The sequence below is a fragment of the Equus przewalskii genome, chromosome 6 (assembly GCF_037783145.1).
Source record: "Equus przewalskii isolate Varuska chromosome 6, EquPr2, whole genome shotgun sequence".
Lineage (NCBI taxonomy): Eukaryota > Metazoa > Chordata > Mammalia > Perissodactyla > Equidae > Equus > Equus przewalskii.
In genome coordinates, this window is record NC_091836.1 from 41,109,281 (window position 1) to 41,130,178 (window position 20,898).

Below are 20,898 nucleotides of genomic sequence, written 5' to 3' on the forward strand. Positions count from 1 at the left end.
GCCACGATCCTCTCTCTTACTAACTCACCAGAACTCCAAATTTGTACCATTCATTTAACATTCAAGCACGTGCAATGTTGTGACAAATTTTGCTTTATTAGTCAACTCTCTGGGATGTAGGTATGCACTATTTCACCAAACAGATTGTGAGTTCATAGAGGGCTAAACAAAATTTGTGTATTTCTGCACGTCATTCATATACCCAACCACAGTTGTATGCACAGTAGGTGTTCAGTAAGTTTTTGTTGAATGACTTTTGTCCCAGCCTCCTTTAGCAGCTATTCTTCCATGAATGATTATGCCTGGCAACAAAAAGTCTTAATAAGAGTATTTTTCTTGTGTTGTCTCCATTGCCTAGAATGTCTTTCCTCTTCTCCTCCTCAGAACGAATTAAATTTACTTAAGTTCTTGGGCTTAACTTAGGTGTCCCATATCCAAGAAACCTTGCATGACGTTCATCACCATCTGGCTTAGGTGTTTTATCTTCTGTATCTCCTCAACACCTTATGTATCCTTCTATGTCACAATTCATTAAAGGAATATACTTCTTATTTTATATCTCTAGACTGTGAACTCCTTGAGGACAAGGACTGTGTCATTTTACTGTTATATTCTTAGTGCTAAGCCCAATGCTGGTTATATGGAAGTGATCAATGAATATTCATAAATGAATGAATAAATGAGTGAATTAATGAGTGAAAGCAAAGAAATCCTATTTCTAACAGCCTGCATGGTGAGAAGAGGAATGATGTGGAAGGTATCCGTGGAAACGATATAAAAATATAAGTGACTATCTCAGTTGGCCACAACTTCCTTATGAACATGGATTAGTTAAGATCACAGTGCATCCTTATCAATTCAATTTAATTTTAAATTCTGGCAGTGTGCTAGAAGTTGCTACCTAGAATATGATATTTCTAATCCCCTGGCATCTTAGGCACTATGCCAATTTAGTTCTGATAATTCGGATTGCATCTCTGGTCAAACCACCTCAGCTCTATGCCATGAATGGTCTGCCTTTCAAATTCATCCAGGACCCGTTTGCCACCTTCGAGCTACACTCTTAGGCAGGACTGAAAGGACAGCAAGCATTTCTCCAACTTCCACATCATGAGTTAGGCAGGTTCCAGTTGTTAGTTGAGGGAGACAATTCTAGATGATTCTTCTAAGCATGAGGTGTGATTGTCTCATTTAATATACTTACTGTGCTGACAGCTGTGGCCCAAACTTCCTTCTCTTCGACTTGAGGACGATCTGTTGTTCTCTAGTGTATGATTAGCAGATTAGCTATCATGTAAAAAGCCAGGAAAATGAACTTCCAGTAAGCCCTTCCAAAGCAAGAGTAATTCATTACCCAGCCTGATTTCCACTTAAAATGTACTTTAAGCACACTTCCAACTACAAACTCTAAATCACCCTGTGTTCACGAAGTCCATCATTTTTTATTTTATTGCATGGCATTGGCGTGACATAATCCCTTGCAGAGCATCTCAGAGTGCTTTACAGATCAATAAATTACTTACCTGCACAGTTGAAGCAATGTCTGCAAGGCCAGCACAGTCATTCTGCAGGCAGCTTGTCCTCCAGGAAGCGGGCAAGGCTGTGTGAGTGCCAAGGAGGGGCGGCAGTGGGGTCCAGGCAAATGTATGGGCTGGGGAAGTGGAGGTTCATGAAGTGAATGTTCCAGTGAAATCTCCATGAATAAAATACATCAAGTTTAAGTGATTCTAGAACTAAGAGAGTTTAGAAATTTGGGTCCTTCAGACAGTCAGCAAATCAAGTGTTCAGTCATAACTTAGCAATTACCTTTCTGTCCTGGAAGATTCAATCAGCTTTTAAAATGATACAGCCATAAATTGCAATCTTGTGTCTTGGAAGTCCTAGATAGTAGGACCAATAGTCACTCCTCAACCCTCACCACATTGAATCTTCATTGTTTCTGTCCTACCAAATACCTGTGAGAATGCAGACAAGTGTGTGTGCAAGTGCACACACACACACACACACACACTGCCTTTCCATCTGAAGCTTGCTGTGGACTTAAATCTAAAAATGGTTAATTCGTGCTTACTCTGTGGAAGACATCCTGTTCAGGACAGCAGAAAATTTTTAAAAAGTTGGTAAGATCCATGCTCAACATCTTATACTGAGATAATTTATAGCATAGACAAAAGATGAGACAAATGTAACGTAAGAGAGTTCATCTTAAATGACTTACAGGAGGCTATATGATCTCCAAGAAGGAGAGGCCACATCCTCTTAGAGACCACCTGGGAGACCGTATGGAAGAGGTGGTAACTCAACCAGGCCTTGAACAATTCCTTGGGTATAGGTGGTTGGAGAGAAGAGCCTAAGTGACCAAGATCAGCAGCAAGGGCATGGGGATAAGGAAGCAAAAGTGCAATGCATGCATATGAATGAGTGTTCCCGGGCAGGTGGAGCATGAGGAAGGAGGGGAAGACAATTTTAAGGAGAAAGAGGTACAAGAACAAAGACTAAGGAAGGTATCAGCATGATACTCTCTTTTTGCAGTGGAGAAAGTCCAACACAATCAGGAGGGAGTGATGAATGGTTCTGGTAGAAGAAAACCCAGCATTGAAATTTCCAAGCAATCTGATTTTCATGTGAGGGTTGTACTCTGGAACAAGGAACAAGGTCAATGTTCAGCTCCCCTGGGACCTCCAGCAGGCCAGATGGCACTGTGGACTGGATGGATGCTGTGTCCTGAAACTGCACACTGGTGGCTCAGAGGAGTACTTTTTCAAGGAAAGAACCGAACAGGAAGACCACTGAGAGAGCCTGATGGAGGGGCCACTTTATTTGCGAAGAACTAATGTGACAAAACCAGTGTCAGTAAAATTGAAATGACATGTGTTGATGCAATTCTGAGGTTTTACAAACATTTAGCAGGTTGGAAAAGTGGTTCCCTTGAACAACCATTATAAATCCATCATATAAATATTTATTGTTCTTTTACTATGGGTATAAATATAAGTAAGCCATGGCTCAGGCCATCAAAAAGCTTGTGGTCGAGTGGGTGAGAGATACCAAGCAAATAACTGTAACATAGTAAGAGAAATGCCAAGAATTGGAGTTTGGGGGCCCCCAAAATAGCACCCTTACTTTATAAGCCAATTGGCAGACAAGACAAATGAATAGTCACACAGGAACCAAATATCACACTCGCTGGTGGTAAAGATGATACTGGACGATTAGGTGTAGATGTGCAGCAACGAGCTTCTAATGCTGCACCCCAGATCGAGACGGGTGCACGCAAGCAAATGCAATTGTGTTGCTGGATATACCCGTCACCATGGGATGCGGCCCCTGTGAAACGTGCACGAGGAGGAACACAGCAGAATGTAGGCTTCCTAGGGGATGCCTGGTTCCAAAACAAAGGACGAAGGAAGTGCAGAGGGAGCCCTGCTCCCAAATTTACCAATTAGAATGAACCCCTCCCCGTTTTGTGGGGATTAATTTAGAGTATAGAAAGAGAAAGACGCCAAGTGTGTTAAGGCTAAATGATGTTCCTTTTGACGGTTCATCAGTCGTGTGTTATGTACTCTGGGAACACAGATGAGGAGGAGCAGTCATTTTGAGCTATGCAGGAGGGCGAGAGGAGTAGGGGTAGGAAAAGCTGCAACAAAGTGGCATTTGATTTGAACCTTAAAGGATGACTGATAGTTTTCCAAGAAGGACGTGAAGAACAGTAGAGATCCCAAGCACATGATGACTAGGAAGGACGTGATGTGTTGCGGATGGAAAGCGGAGTAAGTAGAGGTGCAGTCACTGGGAATGACAGTGGCAGCATAGGTTGACGGGTGATTCTGAACGGCCTGGGGTGCTAGGATAGGAGCTTGGATATTATCAGGTAGGCAATAAGGAGCAATTGGAGGTGTTTAGGCAGAGATGTGATATGATCACAACTGCATTGTATAAAGACGACTCTGAATGCAGTGTGGAGAATGCCTCGTGGATATGTGTCGGACACGGGTGGGGATGAGAGAGGAGACAGGAGGAGGGTGGAGGCTGGGAGAATAGGTATGCAGTTTTGCAGTGGAATCCATTCCCATTCCGACTCCCTGACTTTGTGATTAAATAGGAGGGAATAGAAGCTAAATTCAAGGGAAGATATTTCTTTCATGTTTAAGGTAATTCCTCTAATTTCTCATGATTTACTTCTGTAATTCCTATGAATTTCAGTCTCTGGCTATTCTGCCACCTACCATTTTAAAACAACAAAAAAATATTTCAGCAGGATTTTAATTTTCCTTCTACCTGTTTTGTCTCCACAGTATCTCCCAAAATTGTAGAGATTTCTTCAGATATCTCCATTAATGAAGGGAACAATATCAGCCTCACCTGCATAGCAACAGGCAGACCAGAGCCTACGGTTACCTGGAGACACATCTCCCCCAAAGGTAAGAGAAGCAATTTGGTGTATCGTGTCTTGAGAGGACATGGGAGAATTATTGGTCACGACTAGGAGGTTATGGTGATTTAGTCTAAAGGCTCCTACATTTTTAGGAGTTTGATAACAACATACTCATGGCTTTGCAGAGAATTTTGGTGTTCTCTGCAAGATAGGTATATCCTATGAAGTTTTAGAAATCATATTTGAGGATCTCTCCAATCCCTGGGAAATTGATCCCAATTGTTTCTGGATGAAGTGGTGGCAAGAGGCTCTGAGTGAAGTTACTACTCGGGTTTGATGAGGCGATGGTCAGCTTTGGTGGCCTCGTCCCGCTGGTGTTTTAAGAGGTAGGAAACACTGACACACGATGGTGAATGAGAGCTTTGAATGGCCACATTCCTAAAGGGAAAATTTCCACCTCCGTACTCCTTCAGCATGGCCAAACATCTCGTCTCTAGTCTATTAGTTGTTTTGTGGTTTTGTTGTTGTTTTACTCTGATTAATCCTAGGTAACAAATAGAACTTAATGTGCGCCTAAAGTGGAAAGTTTACTTTGTCTACATGTCTAGCTGTTTTGTAGACCAGAGTAAGTATTGTTTTGTGTTTTCGTGGATTGAACGTTAAACATTTAGAATTCAAGGCAAGATGTCATTTACCATTAAGCTAGATTTTATGCAGGGTGCCTTAAACTATTTTGTTTGTTCTTAAATATTTACTGAGTGCTTACAATAATCCAGGCACTCTTCTAAGTACTGGGGATATTGTTTATATTATTTGTATATTTTATATATACAAAATATATAATATGTTATTGTTTATTTATATTTATATTAAACAATAAACTAGGTTTATTGTTTATTTTAAGCAATAAACCAAAACATATAAGTTCCTGCTCTCACGAGTTTACCTTCTTACGAGAAAAATGACAAAAGGAATGAATATACAATATAACAGGTGGTGATAAGGATGAGGAAATAGACCAGCATACATTGACAGAAGGACAAGAGGTTTGGTCAAGGAAGGCCTTTGAAAAGGTGATTTTGAGCAGAGACACGAATAACAATTCTTAATTCATTACTTATTGCCAGTTAATGTGAAATATGTTTATGTAGGTATTTATATATATGTATGTATGCATGTATGTATGAAGGTATGTGTATTGTTGATAGTGCAGGATTAAAGATTCTAAAGGAACCATAGTGGTGGCTGTTTGCTTGGTGTTGCACGGTGTGTCCCCCAAAGGCAGACCCTGAGAAGGTGACTGGAATGCAAGAAGTTTGTTCAAGGTGCTCTTGGGATCAACCCTTTGGAAGGGAAGGGAAGGGAAGGGAAGGAAGCCAGGTAGGCAGAAGGAGGAGCTGAGTTGCGGTGCAGTCCAGTGGAACATCTCAGCTGACCCTGTGGGGAGTTCTGAAGCTAGGATGACCTTTCAGACATGTCCTCTGTTGAGGTGAGGGGGCTAGCCTTCTATATCAGCACAGTGGTCAGTCCCTGAATTTGGGCTGTCCTCAGAAGGGCTATGACCTTGGGCCAGGCCTCTCTCTTCCCATGAGACAATCCCCATAAAGGGTGGCATCTGAGGGCTGTCCACTAGCCGCATGTCCACCCACTGGCTAGACGTCCTTCATTCCTGAGGGTGACAGAGCATTACAGTGTCTGCTCTGCACTGGGACATTTCAAAAAATAAGTTTAGGGCAATGAATGGGCCCTAAATACCAAATTCTCTCTCTCAGATAGTGTCAGTTTGCCCTCCAAGAGGTTCTCAGAGAAGACATGAGATTTTCAATGTGTTTGGCCTAAATTCCCGGCAGCTGCCCCATGCCACCATTCCTGATGAGCAAGGGGATCAGAGAGAGCTACTCACATGTCTACCCATCTCTTGATTTGAAATGACCTTCACATGTGGACTGACCTAAACTCTGAGAGAAGGCTACAGCTGTGCATGTGATGATTAGTGATGTATTGTGGCCCTAGGGCACATGCGAAGGAGGGGCCATCCAAATGGACAGACTTTCTAAGTCCATGGTGCACACCGTTCATCACTGCTTACTGCAGAGTCCCAGTAGTATCGGATGCCAGGGTGGTCTGTGCCTTTAGCATCTGCAGACATTCATCATCCCAGGGACACCCACTTCACCTTCCGTCAAGAGGCACTGTGCCCCTGCCTCTCACAGGTCTCCCTCTGTCTCCTGTTTGATGTCTTTTCTCATTGCCTTCCCCAGCCTTCTGCTCTTTGTCCTAGTCTGGGTCCTTTTTTTCCTTCTCCTCCATACATTTTCTCGTTTTGTCTTGCCCTTTTATGCTTTCTTTTTTTGTTCTTCACTTTCCCTTTCTCTTACAGCCTAAATGTTTCCACTTTAATTGCATTTCTTTCTACGTTTTCTTTTCTTTTTATTTTCTCCCTCTCTTTCCTCTCCTCAGTTCCTTTTGTCTCACCTCTGCTTTGGAGCCCTCTTCCGTCATCTTGCTGAAATGCATGCCTACCGTGTGCCCTAAAGTCCTTTTCTCTCTTTCGTGACCATCGAGCAGACTCGTTCCCCCAGGGGACTTTACCTGAGCCTGGGCCAGATGCTTGCATTTTCCTGGGGTTTCAGCTGCTATGGAAACAGAAGATGGATCAAGGGGAGAGGAGCAGGGTAATGAGAACCTACCTGTGGATTAGAGTAATTTAGATGAACAGCTTTTCCAGATCCCTGGTCCAGATTATCTCGCCCAGATTAAACTGATGAGACACGCCAAGCAGTAACTAATCGCCTAGGGCTCACCAGGGGGCCGTTTGCCCAGTGACTGATTATTTGGAGATCAGAGATGTCACTGGACTACTGCCAAATCTGAGCTGAAGCTAGAGACCCTTAGCAGTCAGACCTTCGTCTTTCCCACCTAAATATTTCCAAAAAGGTGCTTATTTTAAATCAGTTGGGACAGGCTTGGGGTTCCTTGGAGAAAAAGATATGCCACACCTTCACAAAGGCTCCAAAGGCAGAGAGCTATTGTTATCTTTTGTCTCATTCTGTGCAGGTAGATCATGTTTCAGCCAAGATCATTCTTACTTACACACCCATTAAATCCTCGAATGGATAGCTGATGGAGGCTAAGCACTTTTGGCAGCCCTGATGGCTTCACTGCGTTTTCTCTCTCCAGACTGATCCGTTTGTTCTGTACATTTCTGAAAAATTCTAGTTTCCTCCACCGTAAGTCATATGGTGCTACTTGCAATAAACTTCTATAAACCTCCTTAGAATGTATGTTTGTAGTCTTGATCACCTTTTGTGTGGAAAAGAAGTACAACAGTGTTAACCACCATTTTAGCAGCGGTGGCTCACGCATTTTGATATACAGAAGCTAGGAGTTACCATCTGGTAAGAAGGGGGATGGAGGGGCCTTGCTTGTGAGGTTGTCTGCCTAGCACTTTACACTAGATGAGGAAAATGTCAGTTGTCCATATCCAAGGTGGAGGGATAGTAAGGCCTCCCAAGCTACCTCTCGGCACTGCTGTTGATCATGAAAAGTAGATTTTCACTTATTGTTACTGAGGGTGTGTCTTCTTAGTTCCCTTCCTGAAATTACTGTGCCACAGAGTTCAGGGAGAAAGTGCACTAGCTTGATAAAGATACCTGCCCTCATTCTGCACACCTGTTTTGGAGTGTACACCTGTTGCATGCACCTGCACAGGCCTTGATATTTTCATGAGGAAGAGCCCCCATTTCACTGTCTTACACAGAAATGCCACCTCAATCTGCGTGAATGTTGTATAGCCTCTCACCAAATTCCACGTAAGTGTTAATGTTCTATCTCAGGTGCTGAAGTACCCCCCGTGGGCCGACGCGTGCCTCTAGACACACTTCCCGTTCATGACCCTGTGCCTCTTCTTTTGTCCTTGTCTAGGCAAGAATTTATTTCAGCATAGCCCTTAAGTTCTAGTCTTTCTATCTCCAAAAGAATGCCTTTAATGCTCTCTATTCTTCTAAGACTGCCCTAAGTAAACAGAAGTACTATCTCTTTCAGTGTATCCTAAATGATGCTTTTTAGGATCTCACTCTCATAGAAAAGTATCCTCAAAGCCCAAGTTTTATGTCTCAGCTTCTGTTGGATTGTAACAGCTTTAGAGAGAAGGCTGAGGTTCCTTACTGGCACATTTCTGGGAGCCCAACATGAAACTCAAGTGAAGGTAAGAGTCTGGCCACTGGTGTGCTGGTTCCACCGTCCATGTGGAATCAGGGATCACTGAGGGTCCTAATGGAGCTCCCCTCTTGGGTGCACCTGAGGTGGGCACTGCTCCTTTCTCCCATCAAGCAAAACACTGAAAATAAAAACCTCACCGAGTCTCCTGAAAGAACACCTTTTCCCCAGATATTGACTCCAGCTCAGAAAGATCCAGTGACCTGCTCGTCGAGATGTCCTGGTTTCTGATTCATGAGTTCTTTGAGACCAGGGCCTGTGTCTCACTTGTCTTTGATTCTTCACCTCCTAGCACAATCAATGCCAACACCTAAGAAAGCATCTAAGAAATGTTTGCTGATTCAGTGAACAAGCACTTATATTTGCCAGTGCCCCAGAGGGGCTTGCCTGTTCTCCCAGTTCAAAGACTTCAACTTCCTTAAGGAATTCTCCTCTACTTTGATGTCGCAGTCCAGACCTGTCATGTGTTCTGCTGCAACTCTGCTAGCGAGTCTCTAGGACATTTTCTGTGGCCTTCACAGAATCTTCTAGCCTTTCCTGAAGTTCTCCTCATGAGGAACCTGATGTGGCAGGGCTCAACTTCCACCTGGAGAGACTTCTTCTGAAGTTTTCTTTTGCAAAAGTTGAGAAGGCTCACAAGTGACTCTGAAGGTGGGTCTTCTGTGAGCTCCCTTCTGCCTTCATCGCTGCCTCACTGCAATCACTCCCCTGATGTGTGTGTTTCTCTGACCTTCTCTTCATCTGGCCCTTCTGGGGAACCTCATCCTTTTGGTGACTTACTGTCCCCAGCCCTACCTGTGCCTAAACTCTCAGTGATTGCCAACAGCTTTGTAAAATAATCCTGGATGTTGCCAGGGAGAGTTCATTCAACAGTATACAAAACATTTGCTGTTCCTCATGGGTTAAGAAAATAAAAAAATATAAAGAAAGAAATCAGTACAAAAAAGAGAAATATTATTTAAAAATCTCCCCCTACCCCCGCCCACAGTGTGTGAATTGAGGTGGGATAGAGATTGATTGGTTGTTCTTTCTCAGGGCCACACAGAGGCCATGGGGGCAGAATTAGAGAGGACCATATGTCCACTGAGTTCCAAATCAAGCCCATGTTATGGAAGCTTTCTCTCTCTGCAGCATGGGGTGGGCCATTCTGCATGCCCTCCACAGCCGTACTCGTAGGACTGAGCAACCTTTCTCAGAGGCCAAATCTCTTCCCTTCCCAGCTCAGTTCTCCTGCCGTGTGAGAAGAGGCCCAGTGGGCAGTTGGCTGTCCTGGCCCTTGTTTCTCGGTTTCAAAAGGCACCAGTTGGTGAGGACAAAGAGACCCTCGAACAGGAGCTCTTGTACTTGCCAGTGCCCTGAGCCCTCCCCTTGCCACACGCCCACCTATTTTCCCATTTGTCAGCACTGACAGGCCTTCCTCCCCAGCCAAGCAGGACACTGAAGCACTAATTGGCACTGGAGGTATCACAGCTTGAGTTCAACCAGAGCTGGCGTGCGCCATGACTTCGGTGACAGCTCTGTGAAAAAGTGTCAGGAGCGGAGCTCTGGCGTGCCATCGGCTGACTGCAGCACCCTGGCACTAATGAGCAGCCTGTCAGCACCAGCATCAGGGGCCCCGTGTGGCAGAGAGATCATTAGGATGGCAGATGAGAAAAACTTCTCCAGCAAAGAAGAGCCCGGGATGGGAGGGAAGGAGGACAAAATGGAACTAAAGGCATCACCTTACCCACAGATGGTAAGCACCCAGCAGGAGAGGACCAAAAAAAACAAGGAAAGAGAAAGATATTTCTAAAAGATCTCTATCTATGCCCATTTTGGACAACTCTTGGAATCTCGTTTTGGTTGGGGTGGCCTGTAATTAATCGATACAGGCTGTAAATCTTGTCTGCAGTAAGCCCAGGGGAAAGTCAATGACTAAATTAACTCTCTAGTCATGGCTTCTGAGCTCTGAAACCAGGAAATCACCTAAGTTCCCAAGGAACAGTGTGGGAAAAGGAACGGAGGGAGGAGTGTGGCCTTGGGATCTGTGTCTTTTTGCTCCCTGCCCAGCGGACCTACTGAGTGGCCAGCTGCCTGCCTACATTCTGCTGGAGTGTTAGAATCCAGGAGAGGCAATTAGGAGCGGGAGCCTTTCTCTCTGTTGTTTCATACCAGATGTGGGCTGTGGAAATGGCCAGTGTGTCTGCTCTATGTATCTGCTTCCTGAGGGCGGGTGTGAATTTTCCAGCTCATCCATTCTTCTGCTTCAGGCTCAAGCCTGGGCAGTTCTGAGCTTTACAGAATGCCTGGCCCTTCTTCGTGGCTTTGGCCACCTGCAATGACTCCATTTCCATGAGTGGAGGCAGCCTGATAGATGGGCTTTGAGGGCAGGTTCAACTGGATTTGAATTCCCTTCTACTACTCACCAGCTGGGTCGTGCTAGGGTAGTGAAAAACCTCTCCAAAGGTGCACTTCTTTATTAATTTTCTTCTTGCTTCTTGGCATGACACATAGAGTTTTCATGATTTGGTCCTGGACCCCGATTGCCCCACACACTGTAGTCACACTAACAACTTGACATTCACCACATACTTAGCATCCTCACCTTTGCACATGCCATCTGTTCTCCCTAGGTCATCATCCCACACCTTTTGGATAGAGTTCTACTCTTGTTTTGAAACCATGCCCAAATGCTACTGGTGTGAAAATGTTTGCTGACTTTCTTCAGTCAAATGAGTCACCTCTTCCTCTCAGATCCCACAGCACTTTGCACACATTTCTATCGATGGCAATTCTTGCAGTTACTCGAAGGCTCCTGAGGTCCTCCCCCTGTCCTGGGGCTCAGGGAGGGCAGGAACAGTCCTTACATGGTCTTGTTTTATCCTCAGTGCCTGGTACAGCACCAGATGATTATTGGCCCTACAAGTGATTTTTGAACAAAGTATCCAATACCCCTAGATGGAGTATTTTTCCTCTCTTTTGAAAATTAAGCCTTTCTGGTGCATAATTTAAAACAAAATCAATTTTAGGGAGTAAAGGGTCAGATACAGGAGTTTCATCTCTTCACATCTGTCCGTCATCTCATGTTTCCCAAACCAATCAAAGGGATTCTTAAGAAAAGGCTCTTCCCTCTGGTCTGCCCCCAGGACCAAGCCTTAGACTCTTCATCTGCAAAGTAGAGAAAATGATGCCTTCCTAACATGGATGTGGCCAGAATTAAAAGTGCTTGGCAATCAGAGCAACCAGTCCTGTGACAACGCACAGGAGGTGCCCATCGACGTCACCCTTCGCTGCCTCGGCCAGGTCCCTCCTCTTCATACCCACCCATGTGACGAGAACAAATGGAGAGGAAATTAAGTTCTTTCCTCTGAAAAGGTTGAATCCTTCCAAAAGCCCAAAGTCGGTCAGTTGCCAGAATGGATGGACATTCAAATATGCGTAGTCAGCCCCCTCCTCACTCCCACCATTTTCTAATTAACAGAGGTGCTGGATTAAAATTCCCAGAGTACTGCAAGTAGCCATCCCAGGAGGGCCAAGTAATTGCTATTGCAAAAGATATCACAGTGGTCATTGACGGTGGGAGAAAAAAATAATTGCACCATAATGGAAAGTGGCAGATCTCCTGTCCAGAGAAGCAGCAAAGCATACGGTATTAGGCATCAGGCCCAACCTAGACAGAGAAAGCGATTTATTATGATAAAGAAAACCAGTGGCACAACCTCAGGTGTGGGGCAAAGTGAGCCAAACGGTTTAAACGCAGCCGTGCAGACCAAGGTGGGAAAAAAGAAAGCGGAGGAAGACATGTATAGATCATTCTTTAACTCCGTAATTCTCTTTAACTGTAAAATTACAGCTAGATAGATGCAGTTAGGGTAAAATTTGCCAATGTCAATAAGGGTTTTTGTAAGTTTAATATTTATGATCTGGTTTAAAGCAATATTATAGCTGTACAGCTTCTCACTTCAAAGAAGAGAAAAATCATAAAAAGACTAGTGGGGAAATTAATGAGTTCAATGTGTCTGAATTGAGAACATATGAAATCAAGCCTCGGTCTAGAAACCAAGGGCAGGAGTGCATACCACAGACACTGTTTGTGGTTTTACCCAATTATTTTAAAACCCTTGAAAAATGTAGAATCAGACATCTGCTGAATTCAGACATTGCTAACAGCATCCTCCCCTACACTCTCCTGAGTCTTAGGCTATTTATGCCTGTACTTGGTGACCGTTACCATGCAGAACTCTTTTGATGGAACAAAAAAGGAAGCATAAAAGCAAGGAGATTGTATCATCTTCCCTACAGATGCTAACCAGCCCCGGCTCAGTGAGGTGCAGAGGCTTGTTAAAATGGCAGCCCCTCCAGGCCAGGAGATCCTGTCGCTGACGAACACCCATAACAGGCAGCTCTACAGGGAGTCCCAGAAGGGCCTCAGCAGGACCTCACCACCCACCACAACCACAGTAACCTCCTCCTCGTCACACCCCTGCAGATCAGCTAAAGGCTTCAGGCGTTCCATGTCTGGGCTCCAAGAAGAACTGCCGGGAGAGCTGGGAGAAAGCTTCTATTCAAATTGGCCTTGTCACTAGGACTTGAATATGTAGTTCTGACTTTGCACCTACTTTGGATCTTGAATCTTGTCTCAACCTGTGATGACTGATTTTGCCCTTGAGTCTAAATTGCAACCAGAGTCTCTATCATCCGATAGTAACAATAACTAAGAGTTTGTGGATGCTTAAAAACATGCTAGGCACTCTTCTAAACATTTACCATAGTGGTGTGTATTCTTCACAATAGCAGCGTGAGACAGGTCCTGTGATTAGCCTGCTTTAACTGTAAGAGAACTGAGGCTGAGAGAGGTCAGGTAAATGGGCCAAGGTCACACAGCTCCTGCTGCAGAGCTGAAATCCAGCCCCTGGCAGTGTCTCCAGAAGACTGGCACTTAACCGCTGTGCTATATAGTGCCATTATAAAGGGGGATCCCTGGCCCAAAGCATCAACACCATTTGCTTTATATCCTAGACCTAGGGTGGCACCTAGAAATCTGCATTTTAACAATCCCACAGGTGATGTGTTGCACGCTCAAGTTTGAGGATCCTGCTGGACAGCATTTGCTACATGCTGGGCACTCTGCTTCACATACGTTGTTTCACTCAATGCCCACAAATGCCCTAATAAGTAGACATTATTTTCATTTTAGCACAAAGGAAATGGAGATTTCAGAGGATACTTTGCCCATAAACATCAAATGGCCAAGGTGAAATTCAAATCTTAGTCTTTTTGACTCCAAGATCCATATTCTTAATGCATATTGATTTCCTGCCTGCTTTCTGACCCTTTGCTGCTTCTAGATCTCTGGGACATGTCAATTCTCTGGTTTCAGACCTCGTGCCAACCCAGGGCCTAGGGTCCTTGGGCTGTCCACTTTCTCAAGGTATTCTTGCAAATTCCTCCATACTCTTGTCCAGAAACTGGACTCCAGGTCGGGCACTGCACTTGGCCACAGCATGCCATCCTCCCCAGTGATGTCAGGCTCCTTCCGTGGCTCTTTGCGTGAATACCTGTGAGCAGAGGACAGAGCCCCCGCATGGAGGATTGACCTCTCCTCAGTTCTCCAGTGAGTTCTCTTCCTCCCACTGAGCCAGGCTTTATGACTTAACAGTCTCTTCCCTCTCACCTCCACCTGGACCATGCAGCATGGCAGTGATGCTGCTCCTCTCTGACTTGGTTTATTGTCTCCTCATGTTAAATACTATCATTCACTCACACAATGATATGTCTTCTGCTTTGGTTGTCATTATTAGGTTGTTTTATACTTTAACAACTTTAGATATGAAAAGAAATTGTGGGATTCCAGGGTATGTTTTCATTGTCTGACTCCATTTAGTTTCACTACGTGTCCTTGTGGTATTTGGCATACTTCATCTTCCTAGTGGTATAAAATGCTTTTCCTACTGGAGCCAGGACAGTTGGAGAGGAATGAGCAGAATATCAATTCAGTTCCTCTGAGATCAGGCTCCAGCCTCCCTCCTGGCTCAGCCGTGCAGGTTCTCCAAACACTACTGCACAGTCAGTCTGTTCATTGCCTTGGAATTTGGGGTCAGGAAGTTGTAGCCCTTCTTTCCCTAGGAGGATCATCTTGCCACCTTGTTTCTCTCCAGCAGAGGCTGACTCCTCTCTACTTCCCCCTTCCCTTTGCACCGAAAAACAAATCCCTCTTTTCTCTTCTAAGGGAGAGTTAAAAAGAATGACATTGGACTTTATCATTCCTCCATAATGGATTCAGGACTCCTCCTGTTTAACTAATCTGCAGCCCAGGAGGCCTTGTATTCCTTCTCTAATTCCTCGCATCACTGCTTTGCCCTTTATGCAATGGTTCACTGAGGTCACTGTGGTTGAAGATATGTGGCCAGTCATCTGCATGATAGAGAAAGACAAATGGCTTTCTCCCTCGGTTGATTTATTTATTCTGTCACACACCATTCCAGAAAAGGACTTAAGCAGAGAAGGTGACGTGGACTTGGCCCCAGAAAAACTCCTCAGCAAAACAGTTTTGATTGTTCATACATTAATTCATTTATTTACTCAATAATCACTTATTGATCACCTACTGTGCAATAGGCAACTATCCCAGGCATTGGAAACATACAAACGACAAAGCAGATAAAATCACTGGCCTCACAGAGCTTATATTCTGGAGGGAGAGACAGGAAATAAGTCCATCGATAAGTAAACCTTATAATGTGTTATATGGTAATTATTGTGTAAAAATTAATCAAGATAAGAGGCGAAGAGATTATCAGGCATGTGTTTGGGGTTATAATCTTAAAAACTGTATGTAGGGGATGGGTTCATTAAGAAGATACCCCATAGAAGTTGGGGAAGGAGACATTTGGATAACTCCAGCAGAAGCATTCATGGCAGAGCTAACGGCATGCAGAGGCCCTCAGGACACACTCGGCATGGCCAAGGATCATCAAGCAGGCCATGTGGCTACCAATTTATTTAGTATCTGCCTTCCTCTCCATAGACTAGAAGCTACATAAGGGCATGCTTTTCCTAACACTGTGTGCACCAGTGCTTAGCATGGTGCCTATCAAATTATAGACATTCAATAAGTATTTGTTTAATGAATGAGCGAATAAAGCAAGTGTGGGCTTATAGTGTGAGTAGTTGAAGAAGCACGCTTGAAAGTGATGAGGTTCCAGTCAGAAATTGTGGTCCCTTACTTAGCGATTTCAGGTTCCCGAGAATGACATGCTCAGGCCAATGACAGTGCTAGTGATGGCTGAGACAGCTGAGACAGAGAAGAAGGTCCAGGGAGAAGAGGGGTCCAGTCCCTGTGTCTGACAAATCATGAGGGGACATTGAAGTCACCCCAGTTAGTGGCCCAAGTTAGTGACAAGTCGGGGTGTGAGCCAACTGTGAAAGCCCTCATAGAATCATGAAGAGTTTGGGACATCAGTCACTGGCAGCAAAGAAGAGGAAGTGTACATGCAACATTGCCAAAGGGCAAGGGCTTCAAAGGAACAGGGGTTTTCAATGAAAGTGTGAAAGAGGAGTAGTCTCCAAGTGACGAGTCAGGAGGACCATGTCCCAACCTCCGGATGCCAAAGCAAACAACCCAGCAGTTTCTTCAGAGAGCTACCTAAGAAGCACTGGCCTCAGGAAACAGCTGGGTTTTAACTAATAAAGGCAGTTCAGGGAATGCTCAGCCTAGAGGCTCAGGGCCTAGGGGAGGATTTTGCTCATATTGTGAGCGTTCCAGAGGGCACAGTGATCAGACTTGGAAGGTGGGGAGAAAGAGGAATGAAAGAGCTGCAGGGCGTTGATGGCGTTGGGCGGGGGTGTTACACAGTGCGGTGCGTGGTCAGCCCACCAGTGAGGGGTGTGAGGCACAGTGGACTCAGTCCCAGTGGTCCCCAGTGGAAGACAGTGAAACCACATCCACAGGTTTGAGCTGCAGCCTGTATCTGTGGTAAGGGATAGAACTCCCTTTTCTTTCTGAGCCTGAAGGTGGGGTTGTGACGCTGTTGGCAATGTCAAGCCTTCTTGTGATCCAGAGCAAGGAGACTGACCTCTAGGTCAAGGTCAGAGATCATGAGATGGCAAGAGTAGAGAATACAGTATGGAGTTTAGAGATATGTAGAGGCCAAAAGGATAGAATCTGGTAATGTGTTTAATGTGGGGTGGGTGTGAAGGTGGGGACTAAGCTGACAAGGACTCCCACACATCTGGTTTGACCTCCCCTACTGCCTGTTTTGGGGGACTGCAGATTATCTGTCTAGCTTTTCTCCCATGTGGCAATAGGTAGGAAATTAGGTACTATTTAGTGTCTGATTTATTTCTGCCTATTTGATCTATGTGGGTTAGCTACCTTTAGTCCAAAAATGATTGTAACGACTTCAGACTTATTTATTTATTTTTTAGAGAATCAGGATTTATTAGATTGAACAGAAATGATAGAGTACAGCAGAGATATGATAAATAGGCAGAATGAATCATCTTTTATTCAACAGATATTTATTGAGTACCTAAAACATGACAGTGCATATCTAGGTGCTGCCTGTGCGGTGAACACAGCATTCAAAGCCTTTGCCCCATGGAGCTGCAGTGTGGGAGTATAGGTTACATTTAATAAATAAATATGTAACCTAATGTCAGGGAGAGATAGTGTTTTGGAGCAAAATGAAACAGAGATGGAGTAAAAAGTGATAGGTGATGCTCCTTTAGGTGGAGTGTTGAGAGTAAGCCTGAGAAGAGACCTAGAGACCTGAGTGAAATGCGAGGTGAATGGGACATATCAGGAGAAGGTTTCCAGGCAGAAGTACCCAAAAGTCCAAAGCCCATGAGTTAAGAATATGTTTGGTGTATATAAGGAATAGTAAGAATGTTGACACAAAGAGAAGTGACATAGGATGATGTAAAGAAAGCCAAGAGTCAGATTATGTACTGTCTTGAAAACCATGTTAAAAATTTTGGCATTTGTTCCAATAAAAAACACTGGCAAATTTTAGGCAGGAGAGTGAAATGATTTAATAAATGTTTTTAAAGGGCCATTTTAACTGCTTTAAAAGAAAGATGGGGTCAAGGTGGGGAGTGCATAAGGGTAGCAATCGAGATACTAGTTAGGATGCTGTTACTTTAGTCCATCAAGAAATGATGATGTCACGGACTATAGTGGTAGGGCTGAATATAGTAAGTTTGTGCTTAATCTGGAATATGTTCTGAAATTAAAGCTGACAAGGTTTGCTGATTTATTAGATGGGGGTTGTGAGAAAGAGTTAGAGATCAAGGGTGACTCTAAGATTTGTGGTCTGTGCCACTGGTGACTAGTGATATCATTTCCTGCTATCAAGAACTTCAAGAAGAGCAGGCTTGTAGCGGAAAATAAGGAGCTTGGTACTTTAGATATACAAGTGGAAGTGTTGAGTAGATAGTTGGCTATGCAAGGTTACAAGGACTAGAAAAATAAATCTAGCTATCATCAGCATTCATATGGTCTTGAGAGCCATGAGGCTGGCTATCACCAACAACAGAGTGAAGACAGATGCAAGAGAGTTGTGTGGACTGGGTCTTGGGGCATTCCACTATTTAAGTGTCAAGAAGAGGAGGAGGATGCAGCAAAGATGATTGTGAGGAAGTGGCCAGAGAGTTGCAAAGGAAATCTGAAAGCCGAGTGAAGAGAGCACTTCATAAAAGGAGGGCATGATTTATAGCACAAGTGTTCTCAGAAGTGAAGGGAGATGAGGCCTGAGAATTGACAAAATGCACTTATATGAGACAGTGGCGTGAAGGTTCTGGTGAAAGATGGTAGACAAAAGATTAACTGGAAAGGGAGAGAATGGGTTGAAGAAGTGGAGAGAGTAATAAACTTTTTTGAGAAGTTTTGCCATAAAGGGTAACAGAATATGGTGTTAGTGGTTGGAGGAGTCTCATCTGTAGCCTGGATTCCTTTGGCCATTCCTCAGTCATTGTTACTTGTCTCTCTTCCTCAGATGAAATAAAAGAAGGAATTAGCCAAGACTGTTCTCTGCTTGTTGAACAACCTATACATTTTTATCTTCAGCCAAGAGACCTCAAAATTTTAAAGAAATTTTGAGTGCTCTGGGAATTTGGAGCCAAAGTCGCCATGTTGCTAAAGCAACTGACTCTGACTCTGAGAAATATCGTCTGGAGGTGAGACTACCTGTTGTGAGGTCTAGCGAGGTTTCCACTGGTTGAAGCACTTGTAGGAAACATTGCTTGGAGTGTGAAACAACCCATGAGAAGGGGCATGGATACCGAGGATGATTTCTGTTATCCTCCAACCCCTCCTTAGAGACCAGGGCAGAAGTTCTCAATGTCCTTTATAGTTGGTACTCAATGACCAGATACTCAGCTGGAGCAGGGGTATCTGAATTCTTCTTTTCCTCCAAACCAGAGCAAGAACCGAGTTAGCCTGGGGTAGCCACCTCTCCTGGCCACAGATAGTTATCCAGGTGAAGCCTCCTCCGTGCCTAGAGCAGGCTCCAAAGGGGATGGAAGCGGAAGGCCAACTAAATACCCTAGAAGCGCAGACAAACACAGCACAAGTGCTGTTTTAGGAGAGATAGTTGTTTTGGGCAATTATAGATCTATAAAGATCTACGTCCTGGAAATTCTGCAAACATCCGTGCTGCCCCAGTGTGGCTGAGTCTAGCTCAGGCAGGATAGAGGAAGCAGAGAATCTTAGTGTTTAGTCTAGAATATTAGAGATGGAGGAGAGCTCACCAACCTGGAAGAAATTCCCACTGGGACAGGTGCTGACATCTTCTGCAGCTAATCCTGGCTTCCAGGTAGAACCTGAGTGTCTATCCAAACCGTTTCTCCTCAGAGTCCTAACAAACCCGTTCTCATTGTCCCCATTACCCCACAGGCACTTCTTTCCTCTGAGAGGAAAAATCCTTGATTAATAAGGCACAGTGTATAAGATGGAAGGATGGGAGGGAATTGCTTTTATCCCTCTCTGTACCTCTGTTTCTTATGGCCCTTGAGCATTCAGGGCAATTTAGTGAGTGTGCCCACAATGTTTTCTTCAACATCATTTTGCTTCCCTTCGCGTTGCTTTCAAGAGTGCAGCCTGACCAGTCCCTGTTCTGCTCTTGAATAGTCACAGTCTTCCGTGTGTTGATACGTTTTCTCTCTTTATCACAGCACTTTCCTAGGCCTCTTGATTTTGGTCACTCAGGTGTTGTCATGGCAATGACATCCTCAGTAGAGTGGTGCTGCTCATGTTGTCATGGTTATAAGGACCTCTTGCTGAGAGCCCTACTTCATTGTCATCCTGCAGACAGCAGTAAGGTACCCTACGATCACTTGGCAAGCCTGACTTCTTGGGCTAAGAGCAAGTGGTGTTGTGCCTGAGAATGCAAATGGCAGTAATTAGAAAAATAGCAGCAGCCTGAAATGGTTAAATTCTCTCCATATGAAAAGGAGGAGATTGAAAGAGGGATAGTCGTCGTCACTACCATTATCATATCCTTCTCCTCCTCCTCTTCATTATCATCAAGACCATAGCTGCTAATATTTTTATTGTAGGTTGGCTATGTTCTAGGCACTTTTCTCAATGTTTTACATGTATGAACTCTTTAAGACAACCTTATGACATAGGTGTTGTTACTGCTCTTTTGGCCAAGACTTAACAGCATTTTGGTTGCAAGAGTCCCTACCCTGAACCCATTACTCTATTGCTTACTATTGTCCTGTTTTATTATTGATAGCAAAAATCAAGATGAATCAACCCAGCTACCGAAGGGGTGGCTAAGTCAGATAATCTTTTTTTTTTTTGCTATAATTCAAATAGTTTATATTTTTATACCACTTGTAAATATTAAAATATTTTCATTTGATTCTCTAACAACCAGATTAAGTTAGCACTGCTAATAACCTTATTTTACAGATGAGAAAACCCACATTAGGAAAGTCTGCAATTTCCAAAGGAAATTTGGCTGCTAAATTGCGTGTCAGACTAGGTCTGAACACATGACAATGTTTTGATTCACAATGCCCTACTATCTATCATATCATATTATATAGCCCAAACCAAAGCTCTGGGGATGAGAGTAGCCAAGCCATCTAAAGTGAATAGTTGCCAGCACTATTGGTGGTAAAGAATAAATGGCAGGTCTTGGCATGTCATTCCGGTAGCCATTTGTCCTCCTTTGCCCTCCTTATTCTATGTCTAATAACTCCACTATTCCAGTAGCTACTCTTATCTATCACAATATAGGCAGGAGAGCAGCAGCCTTTCCAACTACTGTCATTGACTCTGTGCTGCTTTGAGCAAGTCATTTAACCTGTGTGGGAGA

General features: G+C 44.1%; 1 protein-coding gene across 11 annotated transcripts in view; it reads left to right on the plus strand.

The window, feature by feature from the left end:
- Positions 1-20,898, plus strand: part of NTM (neurotrimin) — a 908,157-nt gene that overhangs the window by 793,310 nt on the left and 93,949 nt on the right. For all 11 annotated transcript variants that reach the window (XM_070623480.1, XM_070623476.1, XM_070623478.1 and 8 more), the window contains one exon: positions 4,296-4,421. In XM_070623480.1, the coding sequence (XP_070479581.1) occupies positions 4,296-4,421 (126 nt within the window). The remainder of the gene's footprint in view (positions 1-4,295; positions 4,422-20,898) is intronic.